We start from the raw sequence: 23188 nt of genomic DNA on the forward strand, positions 1-23188 counted from the left end.
ATTTGTTCTTTTAGAAGTCCATGGTACTTTAGATATTCTCCCCCAAACCAAAATTCCAACACATTGATTCGTCTTCAGTCTTCCTTAATGTCTAACTTTCACAAGCATATGAGGCAATGTCTCCAAGGCTTGGGTCAGGTGACCATTAGCCTCAAAGTAAAATCCCTGCCCTTCAATCTTCTAAAAAGGTTTGTGCAGTGGATTTACCTAGTTAAATCCATATTTTGATTTCTCGACTGCTGCTTCCATGAGCATTGATTGTGAATCCAAGCAAGACAGAACCCTTAACCCTTCAACATCCTCGCCAATTATCAGGATGGGCCAGTTGTGAAGAGATTAGTCTTCTTTGCATTGGATTGTGATTCATACTGAAGGCTGCAATCCTTGAACTTCATCAACAAGTGCTTCAGTTCCTCCTGACTCTCAGGAAGCAAGGTTACTAATAAGCATTCCTCCAATCCTGATGTCAAATTCTTCTTCATATAAGCCAGCTTCTCTGATGATTTGCTCAACATAAAGGTTGAAAAAGTATGGTACGTGGATAAAACACTGAGGCACTTCTTCTTTAGCTAAGTACAAGTTCCAAATGAGCGCAGTGAAGTGTTCTGGAATTCCCTCTCTTCTCAAGAAGAAACAATTCCATTTCTTCTCAAAAAGAATAATCCACAGTTTAGTATGGTCCACGCAGTTGAAAGCCTTTGCATAGTCAATGAAATTCAAGTAAACATATTTCTGTTATTTTCTGCTTTTATCCAAGATTCCTATGACATCAGTAATGATATTCTTTGCACCATGTTCTCTTCTGAAGTTCACTGTACCTTGAAGTTCACTGCCAATACACTGCTGTAATTATTGTTGAAGCTTCTTAAGCAAACTTTTGCTTCTAATGGTACTATTACATTTTTCATATAATAATACTTGTAGTCTATTATCTCCATAGCACTACAACAACATTTAAACTAAAGTGATAGAAGGCAAGGAGTCAACATTAAATAATCTAATTAAAACTAAGCAATATAACTGGAATTCACCTTGTGAAGCATATTAGTTTCCCAATAAAAATGGGCTCTCTGAAACCCACAAGACCTGGTTAAAATATGACCAAAATAAAGCAAAAAAAAATCTGCAAATTAGAGCAAAAAATAAAAACCAACAAGTTCAGAAAGGGGAAAAATCTATTTACATGTAAAGGATGGAAATCAAATGGTTTAGCTATCTTTATATCACACTGAAATTACCATAAAAACAAAGTAATACTTTCTATTTTCTGGATGAAAAATTATTTCTGATTTAAAATTTTCACACAACCAGTCAATCTTTCAAATATATGAGTATGCAAAGTCTCAAACTTTTTATTTCTAATGAATTCTTCCTTGAGCAGTTTCAGCATAGAGTCGCATCAATATAGTCAAGTGAGAGCCATCCTAAGATGTTAGAGTTCAGATCGCAGGAGAAGCCAAGAAAAACTTCAAAATAGTAATGAAATGAAACCAAGGCTGTAGGTGTTTAAGGAAAGAGATTGCCTGATCTGAGGAATGTCTGTTGGATTTTAACTACTGACCTTTCAGTAAGCAGACCAGCACTTAATACCACTTGTTATCAGGACTCCTTTTAAGGTAATAGAGCATCAATGCATGATGCATTAAGTTGATAAATCAGTAGCAATGTACACATTTACTGAAATCTACAGACATGTGAAAACCTAGATGATTGTTTATAACAGACACCTTTGTTTCAACCAGAAAGGAGGGGCAGGGACTGTTAGTAAATACCCACCTCTCTGTTTGACTCTTTAAAATACTGTTCTTGTGATACTTTCAAAAATAAAATACAACTAAACTAAAAGAAGAAAAAATCTGTGTCCAACAGAACAAGTATCTCTCCCAAATGGCTACAGTATAAAAAGCAAAGCGAATCAACCTGCAAATCGTTCCATCCTTCACATCTCTCATGTAGAAACACAGGACAATCTATTTAGTGGAAAGAAGGTGCGTTGTAGACCCAGACACTAGTATTTTCTCAATCTCCACATGTTATTATATCATGAATTAGAAATTACATTGTAGAAATTTAAGTTATTTTTACATGTGGCAAATAGTAAATAATCAATCGTTTTTAGTTCCTTGTTAACATAATTCAGGCAATTAAAAGACAGCTACAGTTTTTCAACTGATTCAAATATACCTTCCCCTTCTGTGGATTGAGGATGTATTAAAGAATTAATTCTACAATTGGAGTCTGCTATTTTTTCACATTTTATCACAATGAAATATGTTAATAAAAATCAAATCCTGAAAACATCAGTTTCATATTGGCACATACCCTTAGCTCAGGCATTTTCCATCCATCTTCCAAAAACAGCAAAAATTTATACTTACAAAAATAGGTCAAGAGGAACTTCATGTTGGCGCCCAAACAAGCAGCTCACACATGAAGCTCTAGTGAGTCTGCAGGCCAGGAGGTCAAGTGAGAGTGCTCTAGTGAGTAGAAAGGTCCTCACAAAGACCTGAGGCCTTCCCTGTCCAAGAGGTGGCCCTGACCCATCTGCTTTGTGTCAAGCCCTTAAGAACTGGATCCATATACCAGGGATTTCTCACCCACTGTGCAACCTTTGTGCACCTCAGTTGCCACCCACCAGTGTCCCCCTCACCCCCTGACCTGGTCGCCAGCCCAGGAACTGGATGGCTGTCATGTTGAGCTTCCCAAATCCATGGCCTTATGACCGCATAGCAACTGTTCACTCATGGCTCTCCTCCCACAATTCCTTTCTCTCTACAGGGCTTGGCAGTGATTCTGCCTACAGGCTCTGGTCCCTCCCCACAGGCACCGAGGACCTCAAGGCTTAACCCGCAGCAAGTTTGATCACCTGAGACTGGGGGAACCTAGCACCAGTACCTGGGTCACCTCTACCCCCACTCAGTTACATCTGCTGTGTCAACAATGGCTCTTGCCACTTCCAGGGTACCTCTGCTCAACACAGCCCAGGCCTTTCACTGTCCGCATGGGGAGGCACCCTCATTTACCACCCATTATTTCCCTGGCACAGTGGCTTCTAGAAAACCCCTCCCCTCCCAGCCTGTGCAGCACACTTGCAGGCCCACCACTTGCTCCACCTCAGCCAGAGCAATGGATTGTCCCGGATGCAGTACTTGCAGACCCCCCTGTCCAGAGTTGCGTCCGCACTTCCCTCCCACCATTTCCCTGGCACTGCGGCATCTAGCAACTCCCTCCCCTGCAGCCAACCTGTCCTTGCAGGCTGACCTGCAAGCCACCTCAGCAAGAGCAATGGAACATCAAGGGTTGGAGCACTGGGAGCCCACCCAGCAAGGACCCAGTCCCTGAGGCCATGGGTAGGTGTGGGCTGGATCTCTTCCAGGTTGAGGATCATCGCTGCCCTGGCTACCCCAGCCCATGCAGCAAGTGGAACAGTGGAGAGTTCATCAGCAGTCCAGAGCACATCCTTCCCCAAAGCTAGCCTAGCCCCAGAACCCAACAGCGACCCAGTCACACCAGCTTAGACACCACCCCCAATGGGGCCACCACCCAACCACTGGCCACCTACTGCCCTTTCACTGTATGGTAGCTATCTACCAGTCAAACTGAGATCCCCACAACTGTCCCCACTGGTGCTCACAACTTCTCAGTGTTGTAGACCACTGAAGCGCCGTAGGCCCTGAATACACAGCAGTCTAACTCAACTCTATAGTAGACTACAGGCAGCCCTTGAAAACAACATTGCCAGTCACACAAAGAAAGAATGTAGCTCCTCTTGGTCTCTCAGAAATATGGCGCCCAGCTCTGGAAAATCATCATGGAAACAACAACATACCGCATCACTCCTAACAAGTAATATGAGAGCCAAATTACTACAGCAGAGCTGACAACACTCATAGAAGAATCTAACGTGGATCTGCCACAAAAAGAAAATTTCAGAAGGCTACTTGGAATAATACAGGTGATGAGGGAAGCTACACAGACTAAGGATACAATTATAGAGGGGATGAAGTCCACGATAGAGGGAATGAAGTCTATCCACCAAAAGGAAATACAGAGGCTAATGATGAAGCAGCAGAAGCTGCACACAAGATCATGGATCTCACAAGCATGCTAGAGGAGGCTGAAAACAGTACCAGTGATCTCAAAGACAATCAGGCAGAACTCAGCAAACAAGAAAGACAGCCAAATAACATAATAAAAGAGGCAGAAGAAAACCTGAGATCAGTGACTAATGCTATGAAGAGGAATTAACACCCAAATTAATGGTCTACCAGAACAAGAAACAACAAAGAAGTTAACAGCTAAATTAGCAAAGGAATTTCTGGGGGAAAACTTCCCCACCTTAATGAATGAGAGACAGTCGTTCATATAGGAAGCAGAGAGGACACCAATTAGACTAAACTCTAGGAAGAACTCACTAAGGCACATAATAGTTAAGCTATCCAACTTTGAGGAAACCGAGAAAATCCTAAGAACAGCAAGAGAAAGGAAGACAGTCACACACACTGGCTCTCAGGTAAGAATATACTCAGAGATACAACAATTATAGTAGGTGACTTTAATACATAGCTTTCAAAGAAACATTATTGGGAAGGAAGCTCAGCAAAGAGACTATAGAGCTAAACACTACAATTAGGCCACTAGATCTGATAGACATATTTAGAGCTTTTCATCCAAATGAAAAGAAATTCACATTCTTCTCAAGCACACATGATTCATTTTCAAAAATAGACCACATGCTGGGACACAAATCAAGCCTGAATAAATTCAAAAACATAGAGATTACCAAGAGTTCCTTCTAAGATCACCATGCCATAAAGCTAGAGATCAATAAAAGGAGGCCCCCCCCCAATAAAACAGGGGAAATAATTGAAGGATGAATAATGATCTTCTGAGACATGAGTGAGTAATGACCCAGATTAGAGAGGAAATCAGAGTTTCTAGAAGCTAATGAGAATGAGAATGCAACATATCAGAACTTATGGGATACAGAGAAAACAGTCATCAGCAATACTTGATAAGAATAAGGGCATATATGAAAAAGGAAGAGATTTATGACAGATATGCTCTCACAAAACCTCCAGCAACTAGAACAAAGTCAACAGAACAATTCCTCCAATAGCAAAAGAAAAGACATAATAAAATTCAGCGTAGAGTTTAACCACTGGGAAGACAAAGGAACGACGCAGAAGATTAATGCAGCAAAAAGTTGGTTCTTTGAAAGGATCAATAGACTACGGGCAACCTAACCAAAGAAAAAAAAGAGCAAGAAAACAATAGCCAGGAAAATTGTTGAAACAGGGCGAACCACAACAGACCCTAATTAGATTTGAAAGATAATCAGATGTATTATGAAAGTCTGTAATCTAATGAATTCAACAATGTAGAAGACATGGACAAATAATTGAAAAACAATCCCTCCCTAGACTATCTCAGATAAAGTTTAATAACCTAAACAAACCCATAGCATAAGAAGAAATAGATATGGTTATCAAGAAGCTACCAACAAAATGAGTTCCCAGACCAGACGGCTTCACAGAAGCTGACACCAATGCTCCACAAAGTATTCCAGAGTGTAGAAAAGGTTGGCAAACTAGCAAACTCATTATAACGTTGATACCCAAACAGGGCAAGGATCCCACAGGAATAGAGAACTATAGACCAATATCTCTAATGGACATAGATGCAAAAGTATTTAAGATGATATTGCCAATAGATACAAAAGTATGTAAAATGTATCATCCACCCGAATCAGGTAGGATTCATCTCAGGGATGCAGTCATGGTTTACCATAAGGAAATACATCAATATTATACACCACACTGATGAGAAAATGTGTAAGGATCACAGGATAATACCTACAGATTCCGAAAAAGCATTTAACAACATCCAACACCCATTCCTAATTAAGATGCTGAAGAGGAGAGGAATGGAAGGTCAATTCCTCAAGTTAATACAAGCTACCTACAAAAAGCTGACAGCTAACATCATACATAGTCAATGGAAAAACGTTGAAATCAATCCCACTGAAAAAGGAGACCAGACAAGGCTGTCCCTTGTCCCCACTTGTATTCAATATCTCCCTGGAAATCCTAGCTAACAACATAAGATAATGAAGGACATCAAAGGTATCCAACTTGGAGGAGGTGAATTATTATTGGCAGATGACATGATTCAGTACATTGAAAATCCTAAAAGTTCCACAACAGGAGGCCTCACAATGATAGAATATGGAAGAGTGGCAGGATACAAAATCAACAACAGAAGTCAATTGGTTTGCTATATACATCGGACAAAACCATGGAAGAGGATATCAAGAAGGTAGTACCCTTCACAATAGCCAAGAACAAATTGAAATAGCTAAGGATTTATTTAACCAAGAAAAAAAAAAGATCTATACAAGGAAAACTACAAGACCCTACTAGAGGAAACTAGAAGCGACCTCCACAAATGGAGGAATATCCCATGCTCATGGATCAGAAGACTCAGTATAGTAAAGATGTCTCTCCTACCCAGGGCACTCTCTCTGTAACTTTAATGCTATCCCAATTCAAATACCAACAACCTTCTTCAAAGAACTGGAAAAACTGACCACCAATTTCACATGGCGAGGAAAGAAGCCCAGAATTTGCAGAGAACTCCTCAAGGAAAAGGACAAAGTTGGAGAGTTTGCTTTACCTGACTTTCACAACTACTACACAACCACAGTGGTCAAAACAGCGTGGTACTGGCATAACGACAGAAACTCAGACCAATGGTAAAGAACAGAAAACCCAGAAAGAAAGCCATCGGCACATAGACAACTGATCTTTGACAAGGGTCCAAAAAGCATCAAGTGGGAGAGCGACGCCCTATTTAACAAGTGGTGCTGGTACAATGGAAATCCACATGTAGAAAAATGAACTGAGATGTCTAACTCACCCCATGTACAAGAACAAGCTCTGGTTCCTAGAGGCTTTCTCAACCCCCATTACCATGACCCCAGGGCTACTTCTGAATTCAGACTAGACCAGAAGATGTACACAGGTATAGATGAGAGATGTGAGCTCATGACACACAGAATCCAGGAACAGGAGTGAGATTGGTGATACCAGAAGGGTAGGGGGAGGAAGTGGCAAAGAAGGGAGAAAGGGGTAACTGATCGTAATGATCATTTCATAACCATACACACCTCTCCAGGAAGAAGAACAACAGAAAACATGGGGGAAGGAAGACAGCAGTTGGTGCGAGATATGAAAGTAATAACAACTTATAATCTATCAAGGGTCTATGAGGGTAGGGTAAAAGAATCATTTATCAAGGGTCAATGAGGAAGGGAGGGAGGGAGACAGGGAGAGAGTGAGGGAAGGGAAATGAGGAGCTGATATCAAGGGCTCAGGTAGAAAGAAAATGTTTAGAAAATGATGATGGCAACATATGTACAAGTGTGCTTGACACAATAGATGAATGTATAGATTGTGATGAGAACTTTAAGAGCCCCCAATAAAAGCATTTAATGAAAGAAAGGTTCAGTCCTCTGAAAAAATATTTGATTCATGTGTGAAATTCTTTTGTACAAATTGATTAGGTATTTGCCTAACAAAATAGTGATATGAGCAAGGGTAAGGAAATAATATATGGGTTTTATAGGGTTCAATGCCACGAACAGTATCTTCCCATGCTTCCTTGATTTAAATAACATTGAGTGAACATCTGTAATGCTCCATGCTCAGGCACTGGGGTGCAAGTGAGGCAGGCATAGCACCTGCCTTTCCGAACACTATTGGATACTCCTTGTTTCACACTTTCCTCATTTTAGCTCTGTTTCATTTTAGCACTTTGTCCTCTCTCAGTGAGGTCTCCAATCACCTCAACATGAGAGCCTATAGATCTGTCACTAACAATCTACTTTCAGTAACTTGTCTTCTTACTAAGCTGCTACAGAGCACCCTAGAAACTGATACTCAATTGAACTAAAAAACTGTGCCCTTTGTGACAAAAATAAAAGTAAAGTAAAGCCTTACTATCAAGCAGATTCCAATCTATTTATGCTTGACTCCTAGTAAACATGCTGGTGCCCTGATCTTACTCAACAGCACTCCAAAGGTAGAGTGCATGAGACAGGAAGTGCTGGTGTCTCACTGGTCACGTGTCAGGCTGTTGCCTGCAAGGTGGGCAGAGGCTCTGCAGGAGAAAGGCGGGGTGTCCTGCTCCGGTAAACAGTTGCCGTCTTGGGAACTTACAGAGGCCTTCTACAGTGTCCTACACAGTCTCTATGGGTTGGCACTGACTAATGACAGTGAGTGAGTGTGTTTCCATAAGGATTAAAACCAAGAAAATCTTTAAGAAAAGTTCTTTGTAGTGTACATAGTTGGAATAAATGTATTTTTCTCTATAATCAATTACCAAATATAACATACTCCATGAAATTATGTCTACCACTTGTCCCTCACTGTAGTCTAACTGTGGGGGCTTGCATGTTTCTGTGATGTTGGAAGCTATCTCAATAGTATTTGAAATAGCAGCATGATCATCCAAGGGAAAGTGGTTTTAGCAGAGCTTCCAGAAAAACAGACTGTTAAGAAAAATAGGCTGTTCACTTCTGAAGAATTAGCCACTGAGAAACTTACAAATAACAGTGGAACATCATCAAGTACTAAAATGTTCACAATAACAGCAAAGCACTGGCAAATGCAGTGCTTGAAGGTGAACCCTTCAGGTTGGGCGGCACTCAAAGCATGACTAAAGAAGAGCTGCCTTCCTAAAGAGTCCATTTATGATGTGAATGAACTGAAACTTTCGGAACCTTCATTTGCTACTGGAGCATGACTCAAAATGAGAAGAAACAGCTACAAATATCTATTAATAACTGAAATTTAGGAGATAACGTATGAACCTAGGAAATTGGAAGTCATCAAAACTGAAATGGAAGCCAAAAAGATCAACATATGACGTGTTGTTTGTTTTTGTTGTTAGGCATCATGAGTCAGTTCTGACCCATTGTGCCCTTATGTATAACAGAACAGACCCTGCCTGGGGCTCTCAACTGTTACCCTACCTGAGCCCATTGTCGCAGCCAAGGTGTTAATCCATCTCCCTGAGGGCCTTCCACTTCCTTGCTTCCCCTTTAATTTTCCAAGCATGATGTCCTCCAGGCATTGATCTCTCCTGACAACATGTCCATCACCTCATCACCATTGCTTCCAAGGCACATTCTGGCTACACTTCTTTCAGGACAGATGGCTTGGTTTGTTAGCAGTCCATAATATCTTCAATATTCTTCTCCAACACTACAATACAATTGTATAAATTCTTTTTTGTCTTCTTTATTCAATATCTAATTTCTAAATGCATATGAATCAATTGACAATACCATGGCTTGAAAGAGACACATCTTAGTCCTCAAAGTAACACTCATGCTTTCCAATACTGTGAAGAGGTCTTGTGAAGCATACTCAGTGAGGATCTTGGTTTTCTCTACATTGAGTCGTGATCTATACTGAAGACTATAATTCTTGATCTTAATCAGCAAGTGCTTCTAGTTCTCCTCGCTTTCAACAAGAAGGTTGGTTATCTCATTTGTATAATTCTGGTTGCTAATGAGCCTTTCTCCAATGCTGATGCCACATTCTTCTTAATATAATCCAACTTCTCTGATTATTTGCTCAACATACAGATGAAATAAATATGGTGACAGGAGACAATCCTGATACACAACGTTCTTGGTTTTCATCTATGCCGCATTCCCTTGTTCTCTTTCCACAACTCTCTATTGATCTATGTACAGGTTTCAAATGAGCATAACTAAATATTCTGGATTTCCCATTCTTCAAAAGGCTATCCATAGTTTATTTTTTTAATGGTCCACACAATTCAATGACTTTCATAGTCAATAGAACACAAGTAAACATCTTTCTGGTATTCTCAGTTTTCATACTATATCCATCTGACATCAGCAATGATATTCCTTGTTTCAAATCCTCTTCTGAATCTTGACTTAATTTCTGGCAGCTTCAGCCAATGTAATGTTGCAACCATTGTTGAATGATTGTCGGCAAAATTTTACTTCCAGATAATAATTATATTGTCTTATAATTTGGGCATTAAGTTGGGTCACTTTTCTTTAAAATGGGTAAAAATATGGATACTAGTCAGTTGGCAAGGTAGCTAGCTGTCTTCCAAGAGGACTCCTTGAAAGAAGCAATGCCAGAGGCAAGGATGGTGAAACTTACATACTTTGGACATGTTATCAAGAGACCAGTCCCTGAAGAAGGACATCATGTTTGGTAAAGGAGCTGGCAAGATGACAAGATGAATTGACACAGTGGACTCAAGGAACTCAAACATAAGAACAAATACAAGGATGGCACAGGACTGAGCACTGTTTCATTCTGTTTACATATGGTCACTACGAGTCAGAAATGATCCAACAGAACCTGGCAATGGCTTCTATTAATAACTGGCAGACCGAAGTCAGTGATACTGTTCAGCATCCTAAAATGCACGGGCCAGTCCCCATGACAAATCACTATCTGTTCAAACATGCCAATAATGCAAAGATTGAAAAACCCTTCTCTAAATGGAATTTCTATATTTGCCTGGTCCTTCAGAGATAAGGTTTATTATCATAGACTCTAATTGTGGATTAATGTTTAAATATTTTAATACAATTAAAGTAATTGCCTTTACCCAAATATTTTAAGGTAATAATTCACTAATGCTTATCAATTTTGTCACCATTGAGATAAGGAGTACAGATTATATATTTATCCTTATGAAAGTAAATAATTCTGTGACTACAGAATTCCTGATTATTGATATGGTCCCATATTCACTATAATTACAATAAATGTTTGATCCCACATATGTATATATATATATATATATATATATATAGTTTCACAAATCAAAAGGTTCAGATAAATGTGCATTTTTTAGCTCAGATTTTGAAATTATTTAGTAAACTGTGTTTCTCTTGACCTTTCTTAAAAACAAAACTCTAAATAATTTAAATTAATAAGAATTTCATGTATATTGTAAGTAATAAGCAATGCAAAGTGAAGTGCTTATACTTGTTCTGAAAAATAAAAATGCATTTGGAACATCTTGATAAGAAGCAAAGGACATTTAAAAATAATTATGGTATACTTACAAATGTTCTGAATGAGCATTTTTGTGTCATTATATAATTGTATTAATTTCACTTGAATACTTATTTTAATATCTATATTATACTTAAAAGAATTCATTTCAGGAAGTCTCTTTGACTGAATTCACTAAGTATTGAAAAGGCATGTAGAGAATTGAATTTTAAAAGTCTTTAGGCCATGTATTTGTAGGAGCAATAACTGCTTTTCACCTGAAAGATATCAGAAAGCAGTCCCACAATTACAATCACAAGTTATTCTGTCCTTGTAATTGTCATCAATTACTAATCTGTTCTCCAAATATTTATCATCTACTTTCAGCACATTTTGTTAAGCAATGAATAAACATCATAAAATAAGTTAGTCATGATCCATATTCTAAAACTGCATATATTTATTTATTCTTTTGTTTTTTATTACAAAGAAGGATATTTATGGCTAAAGTCTCTTCAGTTGAAGATAATAAAACATTCTTGTGAATATGTATCAAAAGAACCATGTTAATTAAATATGAAAAGCTTATGGAAACTGGACAGATTATGTTTTAAGGAAAATATGTAATTTTTTAATCCATTAATGTTGCTCATCAATAGATAATTTTCAGGGAATATGTACATTAGCATTTTTAAATCAAGTCCAAATGCTAAATATGTGCCTGTCATTTCCTATTGCACATACTTATATCACTGAACAGTACCTGTTTCTTTCTGCTACCTGAAAGTCCTAAATTATATTACATGCGATATTTCTGAAGACCATTATCCATGAATTACAAACCACTTTTTGATAGAGTATAAACAATTATTGGTGGGGACATTTTAATATTCCAAATTATAGGTAGTACTCATATACAGTGACTTAAACCTTAAGTTATGGAATCAGACATATCTGAATTTAAATCTAACTCTGAGATTTGATGTGTGATTTGGGGCAGGTCATTTAAGTGAGCTCAACTTCAGATATTTCATATTTAAATAAGTGTCAGGCAAGTAAATGAAAACAATCTGTATAGAACATCTGCTCAATACACATTAGCTTGATCATTGTCTTAAGGAAATATAAAATATTGCTAATTTTAACATTCAATGGTGCAGCTATGAAACAAATGTGTAAATATAAAAGTAACACATTAATAGATATAAGTAGATATAAGACCTTGTTATTCTTTTATATATATGAGACATTTTAAATATACATCTTGAAACTTGACAGATTTTTCATTTTTATTAGAAGAATATTCAGATGTTAATGAGTTAATGCTAAAAGACTGCACAATTGAGTACAATCTATATTAGAATTGTTTTAGTTATTAAGGGATTATATAGTATTTAACTCACAAAAACAAACGTATTGTATTCAAGGAAAGTTTGTGCACAACTACAGGAGAAAAGAAGGAAGGCTGATAATTGAAGTGATCTGAGCAGGAGCATCCTGATGGAGATTGGAACAGGTGAAATACCAAGAAAAAGGTGTTTGGACAGTACTATAAAAGGTCAAAGGACAGATATAGTTGGAAAATAATACTTTGGACAGTGACAAATCGGTATAGCCTTATGTGTCTAATGAAGGGTAAATATTTAATATTTAAAGTAAAGGGCATGTTGCCCCATAAAGACATAATCAGGACGTCAGTGGGCTTTGTCAGGATGGAAGTATTTGGCAGAGGTGGAGCTTTTCAAGTGTTGTCTGTTTAAATTTTTTACCCCCACGTGTTGTCTTGATGATGCCAAGTTAGCAGGCCTGTGTGCATCGATTTTTTCAAGAAAAGAAATTCTTAGTTCAAGTAAGTCAGAGAGGTATAATTATGGTTGTCCAAATTATACAGGATAACAAGTATGTATTCTATTTCAGAGTACATACAAACAGAGCAAAAAGAAATTAAGAGGTCTATTTAATTTTTCAGGGAGACTGCTGAAGAAAAGACTATATTGGGGTAAGTGTTGATCTAATACACTGGCATGATTACTACTATAGGCTTTCTCCAACTGGACTGTACAATAGTCAACTGGGAACATTTTAAAGGCCCTGACCCTCCAACTACAGTAAGGCTGAGTCAAATTAGAATCTTTAGGGTGGGCCTCTGACATCAACATTTTTTAAAGGAGTTCCTGTGTGTAACAGAGTTGACACTCGGTGCTATGCTGTAAACAAATGGGGGGAATGCTAAGTTTTACATACTCTGATCTTTCTCAGTGTGGACAGGGACACACCAGATAGAGTAAGGTAAACATGTATGACCAAAACCAAAGTCCATTCCATTCCCCCACAGCTAATTCCAATTTATATAGGATTCATATGCTGCAATTTTCATAAACCTGATGACTGGTCGTTTCTTCCTTGGTATCACAGAGTGTGTTCAAACCACCAACCTTGAGTTTAGCAACTGAGTTTAACCTGTCAGTATTACAGTGACCGCCTAACAAAGCATAAAACAAACAACAAAAGCTAAAGAAACCGAAGGACTTCTAGCTGAATCTGACTCACTGTGACTCAAACAGGGTTTCAGGGGAGAAGACAGCCTCATCTTTTTTCCCAGGAGTGACTGGTGGGTTTGAACTGCTAACCTTCTGTTTACCAGTCAAAGCTTACTGGAAAGCACCACTAGAGGGGACCCAGTGCAAAGGATAGATGACACTAAAGATAGATGCCTTGAAAACACTTTGGGCACAAGCCTATTATGCCTAACGGTTGGCTCACGTAGTTTTTTATTTAGACACCATTCTTCCTTTTTAAATCCGTAGCTTTGCTGTTTTAAATACAGAAAAGAAAAAAAAAGAGAGAGCTATTGAAACCAGGCTTTAATTACTTTTTATCTGATATATATCATATCCAGAGCTATGTTTCAAACAATAGTGTTAATAGTAATGCATAGTAAAAGAAATTGTTCCACGGTATAATTTAGAACATGTTCTCTTGGAGTATCTGCTGATGGTTGTCATGTTAAGTCGGCCAGCCCAAGCTAATGAGTATGATTAGGGCTTTCAGCTTTTGGGGTGGGTGAGAGCGGGTTGGTTATTAACACTTATTTTCTTTTCATGGAAAATGCATGATTTGATCTGTGGAAACACCCTTAGAAGTTCAAATTAATATATAATGAAGCTCCAAGTACAAATTAATAAATAGAAACTTTGAAGAAAGCGAAGTCAAGTATTTTAAAATGCATACATGCTGTTATACATCAATGTTTTACATGATTTTAAAATATAATACTGTGCATGCTAAAATTATCATTGTCTCTGGAAACATCCATAAATAATTTCACAGTGCAATATATAAATTAAAGGGCAGGATTAATATAAATATTCCAAAGCATTATGTTTTTAAAGTCTATTTTTTTGTTTGTTTTTAAAGTCTTATGAACATGAATTTCAGGGCTTATGGGTCAGATTATTCAATAACTACACAGAATTAAGAGAGAGAGCACTGTAATAGTGATTGAGAAGAGCATTACTGGCAAAAATGGTGATGCTGACATTACAAATGAGAAACAATGAACCACTGAGTAGAGTTTCAATGTATCGTATATGAAAAGTATAACTAATCAAGATAGTTGAGCAGACTCATTAACAGCTCATTTTCCTAACAGTTCAATAACAAGTATCTGACAAATCTATGAGCTAATAGCATAATTCGAGTACTTTAAAATTATCTTAAATAGGACTGAATTGAAATTCAAACTCCTTTAATAATTGCAGTGCACTTAAACTTCAATGGAATCTAATTACGAGCAGTTGTTGACAATTGAAAGAGAATTTCCCCCTTTGAGTGGTGAGATGCTGGTTTACAAAGTTAGGGAAAGTTTCAAAAGCCAATTAAGCAAAGTATCACTCGCTTCTAAAGTAGTTTATTTACCTTCTGTAATATCGACCTTAATATATTGCCTAGCGTATCACATCATAATATGATTTTTAAATGTGGGCCAAAGATGTTGAGACAAAAACGAACTCTTCTACTAGAGGGTTTTAGAGCTGTCTTATCATAAGGTGCCATCAAGGCGGTTACGACTGACAGCCGCCCTATGCCCACAAAATGAAACGCTGGCTTGGGCTGCGTCATCGTTACAACTGTTGTTATGCTTGATGCCATCGTTAGTCACTGTGTCACTCCACGTCACTGAGGGTTCCCCATTGTTTTATCTACTTTACCAAGCTTGATAGGCTTTTCCACAGACTTGTCTTTCCTGACCACTTGTCCAAGGTAGGGGAGAGAAAGTCTTTCATTCTCACCTTCAAAGAACACTCTGCTTTTTCTAAAAGAGATCTCTTGGTTCTTCTGTCAGTCCAGGGTTCTCTCAATATTCTTCACTAACACCATAATTCAAAAGCATCAATTCTTCTGCGGTCTTCCTTTTGCACTGTCCAACTTTCAGAAGCCCATGAGAAAACTGAAAATACCATGACTTGGGTAACATATACCTTAGTTCTGAAAGTGCCAACTTTGAGATCTAGTACAGCTGATTTGTCCAATGCAAGTTGTCATTTGATTTCTGCCTGCCGCTTCCAAGAGCATTGATAGTGGATCCGAAAAAAAAAGAAAACCTTGGCCATATCAATCTTCACTCCATTTGTCATGATGCAGGCTATTGCTTCAGTTGTCAGTGTTCCTGTTCTGTTTACAATGGGTTTTAATCTATACTACTCAAAAAAATTCAAAAAGGAAGCTTGATTGTTTATCAGTTCTCTGCCATAAAGTAAACAATTACACAAACTGCTAAGTAACCCATTAATGCTTACTGGTTAACAACAGTTTCGACTTGTTTCCATTCCTTAAATACCTTAGATTTTCTTCTGAAAATATTTAGTTTTATTTTCAAAATGAGACCTTAAGATGGATATTATGCCTATTCCATAAATAGTTTACATATGAACATAATAGTCACTTCATATATGACATTTCAGTTACATGGTACAGAAAATGCAGCCAAATAATGAAAGAGAGAAGAGAAAAAAAGAGAAAGAGAGAAAGACAGGGGTGGAGGGGGGAACAGGACACTAACCCACCCAAGGGGAGAGTGTTCTTTATATCTCTCCAGGAGAGAGAGAAAGAGGGACCAGACTCCAACCTGCCACGCCAAGACATGAATGCAACATACCAGCATGAAGCAGGTAACCAATGGAGAGGTCAATGGGGCTAGCCCCAATTCCAACTATGTGGGCACCCCCCACCCCAGATGAATGCATTTCAGGGGACAGCACTGAAGCTGCAGCTCAGAAAGTGGGGTGTGTCTGATCAGGAGCAAATGAAGAGGGAAGGAGAGAGTGGAACACACACTGACCCACCAAGTCCTGAGGACAATATTTCAGCTCAGAGCAACCAAAGCACAGACAGGATCGCAGGGTCGGCCTCACCACGAGACACGACAACATAGCGCTAAGGGGGACAGCACTGGGGACACGGCGTGGGAGATGTGCCCGGTCCGACGCCACTGCACCAAGGTGAACACTAAGGGTATACAGCAGAGCAGCAAGGGGAGAAAAACAACAAAGTCCCCAAGGAATGCCAAAGGTGGACTTGGGGGCAGGGCGTGGCGCCCCAGGGGACTGCACTGGAAAATATGCATAAAGGTCAAGGGACATACCTGGAAAGGTTTGAGGGCTTTTCAGTTTTTGCTGTTAGTTTTTTCTTTTTTCTTTCTTTTTGTTTTGCTGCATTAGTTGCTGTTGATTTATTTTTTGTCTTTTTTTTGTTATGTTTTGCTCTGCTTTGTTTTTGCATGTATTATTGTCTATGCATGTCTATCTGGACAAGATAGGCGGATGAACAATTCAGAGGAGAGAACAATAGAACTGGTGGTTCAGGGGGGGACACGGAGAGGGAGAGATGAAGGTAAAGGGGAGGTGCCAACAAACCCAGGGACAAGGGAAGAGTCAGTGATCTAAAATTGGTTAGGGGGGTTGGAAGGGGGGAGGGGCAGGCTCGATCCAGGGCAATGTAGCCGAGAAGAATTACCAAAACCCAAACGAAGGCCAAACATGATATTGAGACAGGAGGAAAATAAAAGGAATTAAGGCAAGAACTGGGTGGCATGGGACAGTTATAGAGTTCTAAATACAGGAATGTACAGATGTAAATACATATATGTACAATGACAAGGGAATAGAGATACATGCATATATTTATTTATAAAGTATTATAGTAGCATATAGGCATTGGGCCTCCACTCAAGTACTCCCTGAACACAAGAAAATTTTGTTCTACTAACACAGCACTCTGTGATGGTCACTTTCCCTGACACGATCACTGAAGACAAAATGGGTGCATAAGCAAATGTGAAGAAAGCTGATGCCTGGCTAGCAAATTATATAGTATCTGGGGTCTTAAAGGCTTAAAGATAAACAAGTAACCATCTAGCTGACAAGCAACAAAGGCTACATGGAAGAAGCACACCAGCCTATGTGATCATGAGGTGTCTATGGGATCGGGGATCAGGCATCAAAGACCAAAACCAAAACAAACAAAAAGCATATCAATGGGAATGAGGGGAAGGGTAGAGTGGAGACCCAAAGCCCATCAGTAATCTATTGGACACCCCTGTAAGAACAGTGTGAAAAGAGACAGCAGTCGGTGTGAGACAAGAAGAAAGAAGAAGAGGAGGAGGAGGAGGAGAAAAGGAAGAATTTATAAATTATAATGGGGAGATGGGGGAGGCAGGGTGGGAGAGGGAGGAGGAAAAATGAGGAGCTGTTGCCAAGGGCTCAAGTAGAAAGAAGATGTTTTGGAAAAGATGATGACAACCAATGTACATATGTGTTTAACAAATGGATATACGTATGGATTGTGATAAGAGCTATAAGAGCCTCCAATAAAATAACTTTTAAAAAATAAAGAAAATAAAAACTTATCCACAATAGTCCATGTATAATCTTGAGTATATCCCAATTAAATTTAAAGATAATCTCAAGAATAGATTTGACACACTGAGTACTAGTGACCAGAGACCAGAGACATTTTAGAATGGCATCAATGACATCATACATTGAGAGCAGGCTGTCAGCAAAGAGACAAGGGGGAAACGGGGGACAAAAATGGAGTCAGAACAGCATATGACACTTACTCTTGAATAGAAAGTAGATGAATTCATCACAGGAAATCATGAAGCAAAAGAGATAAACAGAAGATTTCAGAAACAGCTTGAGAAGATAAATTATGTGTACAGTTCTAGAGCTTGAAAACCAAAGTTAAAAACACACTTGGGATTTCTAGAGCTGGAAGAACTGAAAGTTTCCAAGACTGTTACTTTTTCCAGGCGTACAAAGCCGAACCGTTCTCCCTGGGGGCTGCTGGTGGTTTTGAACTGCCCTCCATGTGATTGTAGCACAATTCATTACTATACTACCAGGACACCTGCTTCATTCTCATTGTCTTCTTCAAACCATTTCCCTTGACCCCCACATGGATCAGTAATTTTATTGTCTATATCAAGAAATGTGGCAGACAGGACATACTTTATATTTTACAGAGTAAGTCAGGAAGTGACCTTACATCTTTCTTTATATTGATTCACTAACCTACAACTGAAATGTCAGTTTTTTTCACTACACATTCTGGCAACAACCCCGTATGATTAGCTCTACAATAATTTTTTATATTATATTACAATTGTTTCAGATGTCTCAAAATAAATTTGTCCTCCTATCTGGTAATTATGATAATCTAGTCATTATTATCTTTCCTAAGAAAAAATATAAAACTATATTTTTATTTTTCTATTATATTTCCAAAATTGTCATTTCAATTCAAATGGCTTCCTTTATAATCCATAGATTTATGTCATGCATTTAATAACAATAAGGTATCAAACATGTGTTTAATAACTCTGAGAAGAGCTGCTTAGACCTCACCATACTAATCGTTTCCAGAAAAACATTTATGAATACCGTCAACAAAAAAGAGATGAACATTGTTTTTTCTCTGGCTTTACCTACAGAAGTTTCAGGAAAAGGGTTTAAGTGTTTTCAATTATCAAAGACATGCTGACATCAAGGAAATAAATTTTTGCTGTATGAATAAGTATTCATCAAAATGAATATTTTGATACAATTTTAGGAAACATACGTGTCACAAATTAACTCTGGTGAGGTGAGGCATCTTTAATTCCATGCAGCAACATGTACTATAGCGAGGGTAGTTGATTGTCAAGAAATGTGAAAGGCTGCAAGTATTAGCAAGCAATATATGCCAGATATATCACAACAAAGTTAGTGCTCACTTGCTAATATAAAAACTGGCAGTTACAACCCACCAGCTGCTCAGCAAGAGAAATATGTGGCAAGTCTACTCCCATAAAGATTATAGTCATACAGGCATGCCCTTTCAACACTTGTACTCATTTTGATAGGATTGCTATTAGTCAAAATCAACTGGATAGTAATGGGAACAAACTAAAGGCAATACCATTTTGCTTTACCTTATCTCCTGCCTCATGGCACTTGGGCGTTGTGATTATACATGGAAAAAACATAGTTTTGTCGAGACTTCCGGGAAGATGGCGACTGAGTGACACACACCAGAGCGACTCCCCACAATCCAGCCCAGGAGAGTTGCTCAGAGTGAAATTCAACGCCACTGGATCGCAGGAGGTGCATCATAAAGATAAGTAGGCACAGATCCACGGGGTTTTGAGGGGCTGGGGGCTTTTGGCTTACCTCAGTGGAAGCCCGCTGGGGCTCGACCCTAGTCCAGTTGCCGGATCTGCCCAAGCCAGGACCATTTGGAGCCTGTAGCAGGGCTTGGTCTCAGCACAGCCACAGTTTTTCCCTATCTGCCTCAGGGCAGGAACAGGACTCTTGGGGCTCCACTGGCAGGGATGGGGTTCATCTACATTGTTGCTTATCTACATTGGTCTGAGCAGGGAATAAACCCAAACCCCCACAGCTCCATAGGCAAGGATCAAGCTTCAGCTACACGGCGGCGTCTGTTAACATCTCTGCTCTCTGTCCCCTCATTTCTCTGGGGGCGGCTCAGCAGTTTTCTTGCGACCCTTCTTGGGGCTCAGCTGCGAACTACCGCTGGGGCTTGGGCAGGGAGTAAGCCCTTGTAGATCCACAGGCAGGGAGTGGGACTCAGCTACATAGTTTCTTTTGCTTCCCTCGCTTCCCTGTACCCCTGCACAGTCTAGTCTCACTTTTTGATTTTTCTCACCCCCCTTGTTCCTGCCTTGCTCTCTCACACTCCATTGTGGACTTACGGGGCACTCCCATTGCCCTAGGGCATTTGCGCCTGGGTCACACCCAGCTAGGTGAGCTCCACCCTGCATAGATAGCCCAAGGCTAGGGTAAGGCCTGCTTGCTCTCCAGGGGATACTCCTCAAACTTCTCACCAGGGAGTTCCTGCCTGTGTACCTGGGGACATAAGGCAGCTCAGCCAACACTTATCAATATTCAAACCAATAGCGGGAACTTCAGCCCAGCCTGTGCAACACTGGTGCAGGCAGTCGATCTGCCATCTGGGGCACTCTCCTGATAGGGAAGCCACAGGAAGATAAAGTGGTAGGTTAATCCCATAGCAAAATCAGCTGTAGGCAGATCGAAGAAGAATTCCTATAAGTCTTCCAGAGAGAGACTAGAAAATGGCACCTGGTCCCTCAAAAACAACTCAACGCAAACAGCCATCACCCCCAACGACCTCAACGAAAAAACAGGAGAAACAAAAGGCAAAGGAAGAAGATGTCCTGAACATAACAACATACATAGAAGAAGCAGACATTGAGATGCCATACAAAGAAGCTCTCAGAATGGTGCTTGGAGCGATGCAGAATATGAGGGAAACACTACAGAAAAAGGATGAAATGATAGAGGAGATAAAAGACACATACCAAAGGAAAATACAGGAACTTGAGGAGCAGGTAACGAAAAACAATAGCAGAATCATGTTCCTTGAGAATCGATTGGAGGAATCAGAGAACCGCATCAGTGGCGTGGAGGACAGCCAAGCAGACTTTAATAAACGTGAACAAAAATCTAATAAGAGTATCAGAGAAGCCGAAGAAAACCTAAGAGCTATGTCTGATGCTATGAAGCGGAACAACATTAGAATTATTGGCCTACCGGAGGAAGACACAACAAAGAAGTCATCTGCAACAATAGTGAGAGAATTCTTGGAGGAAAACTTCCCCAGCCTAATGAATGAAAACCAAGCAACCATCCAGGAGGCTGAAAGAACACCAGCATGACGGGACCCCAAGAAGAAGTCACCAAGGCACATAATAGTTAAACTTTCAAACTTTGAGGAAAAGGAGAAAATCATGAGAGCAGCTAGGGAAAAGCAAGCAATCACATATAAAGGTTCCCACATAAAGATATGCTCAGACCTATCAGCAGAAACTACGAAAAAAAGGAGAGAGTGGAGTAACATATTCCAAAAATTGAAAGAAAACAACGCAAATCCAAGAATACTCTACCCAGCCAAATTATCGATCAAGATCGATGGAGAAGTAAAAGTCTTCCCAGACAAGGAAAAACTCAAAAAATACGTTACAACAAACCCAGCCTTACAAAAGATCCTTGCCGACTCAGTATGGGCAGAAGAACAACACTCACCAAGCACAAATAAAACATAGTTTTGTCTTAGAATTGTTTTCCAATACTTTCATTATATGGCCCAACCAAATGCCTTTTCCCTTCATAACAGGAAATATTATGGTATATCTGGTAATGTGTAATTTATTCAAATAATTTATCATGTATTCTATTTTTAGAGCTTCTAAAATATATATATATATTCCACAAACTTGAAAGAAAATATAAATCACACGAGGTACAAATAATACTATGGAAAGTAGCTCAAACTCTACCATGGAACAAATATAAAAAATCACTGAGTAGTGAGTGCTGGCTGGGAGCTTTGCTGCTAAAAGAAAATACAGAATGGCTTAAAGTCGAGCTAGATTAAATAATCATGGCTGTAGATAAGTGTTCACACTAATAATTTAAGACTTGGAATTGCACTAACAAAAGTGTCAGGGCTCACCTTATCATTTGTTTTGGGCTGAAAGCGCACCCCATCCCTAGCACAAACTGTTCCACGCGATATGCCACCGTGCCAGCAACCTTCCCCTGTTACCCTCACCCCAGCCCCGCCTGGCCTTGCCTGGGAAAGGACACTGAGAGAACCAGTGCCTAGTCCAGCGACTTCCAGCTGCATCTCTCCACCAGCTGTTCCAGCGCCCTTGCTCTGCGGAGCCCCCTAGATTGACAGCAGTCAGCACCTGTTCCGACCACCCTCTAACTGTACACAAGAAAAACCTTGGTAAAGTACCTTTGGGGCCAGAGCGGATTAGACAATAGCTGACACTCTGGTTGCCGGTTAATAAATTTGTCCTCTTTGACAAACATTGCTGAAGTTTCTCATTTTTGCACCTTAACAGAAGTATTCATTAACCCACATACTCAATTTTAAATTTTGTAGCAACAAATGAAAAATAAAACAAAATCATAGAAATGAATTTTAATAATACAGTTTATTTAGCTCAATATATTTCCAGTACTTCAGAGCAGAATCAATATAAACTCTCATTATTTTACCATGGTGTGCTGGTGGGGGTGTGGTTTCACTCTGGACTGCAATCCACAAGGCCTGAGTTCAAAACAACCAGCCACTCCTCAAGAGAAAGACAGGGCTGTTTACTCCCCTAAATAGTGACAGCTTCTGAAACTCACAGGGACAGTTCCACTCTGTCTTAAGGAGCACATGAGTCAGCAGCGATTCGATGGTAGTGAGTTTTGAGTATTTTACACTATTTACAATACTCTTCCAAATTCATTATTTTAGTTGTACAGCCATTTCAACTTGGACCAGAGACATTTCAAGTACTGAGTTGCCATCATATTAGACAATGTAGATGGAAAAATTAAATTAATGGGAATCAGGGTGCATTAGGATGAAGATGTTCTTTCAAACTTGCAATCCACAAACATACAGTGTTTGTATCTCAGGACTCTTATAAGTCAATTCCAGATTATATTGGCATAATATCAGAACTGTGTACACATATAAGTACACAAGAACATTTCTGTGTCCTATCAACCATGAACAGATGCATAAAATATTTGCGTAATGAACCATTT

At 39.2% G+C, this 23188-nt stretch overlaps 1 protein-coding gene across 5 annotated transcripts in view; it reads right to left on the reverse strand.

The window, feature by feature from the left end:
* SPOCK3 (SPARC (osteonectin), cwcv and kazal like domains proteoglycan 3) overlaps positions 1-23188 on the reverse strand; it is a 416201-nt gene that overhangs the window by 301304 nt on the left and 91709 nt on the right. The window contains exon 2 of one of the 5 annotated variants that reach the window (XM_075528009.1): positions 7846-7859. The exons of the other annotated variants lie outside the window; for them this stretch is intronic. Within the exon in view, the coding sequence (XP_075384124.1) occupies positions 7846-7859 (14 nt within the window). The remainder of the gene's footprint in view (positions 1-7845; positions 7860-23188) is intronic. 5 annotated transcript variants of the gene reach the window in all.

Source organism: Tenrec ecaudatus, chromosome 12 (genome assembly GCF_050624435.1).
Source record: "Tenrec ecaudatus isolate mTenEca1 chromosome 12, mTenEca1.hap1, whole genome shotgun sequence".
Taxonomy (NCBI): Eukaryota; Metazoa; Chordata; class Mammalia; order Afrosoricida; family Tenrecidae; genus Tenrec; species Tenrec ecaudatus.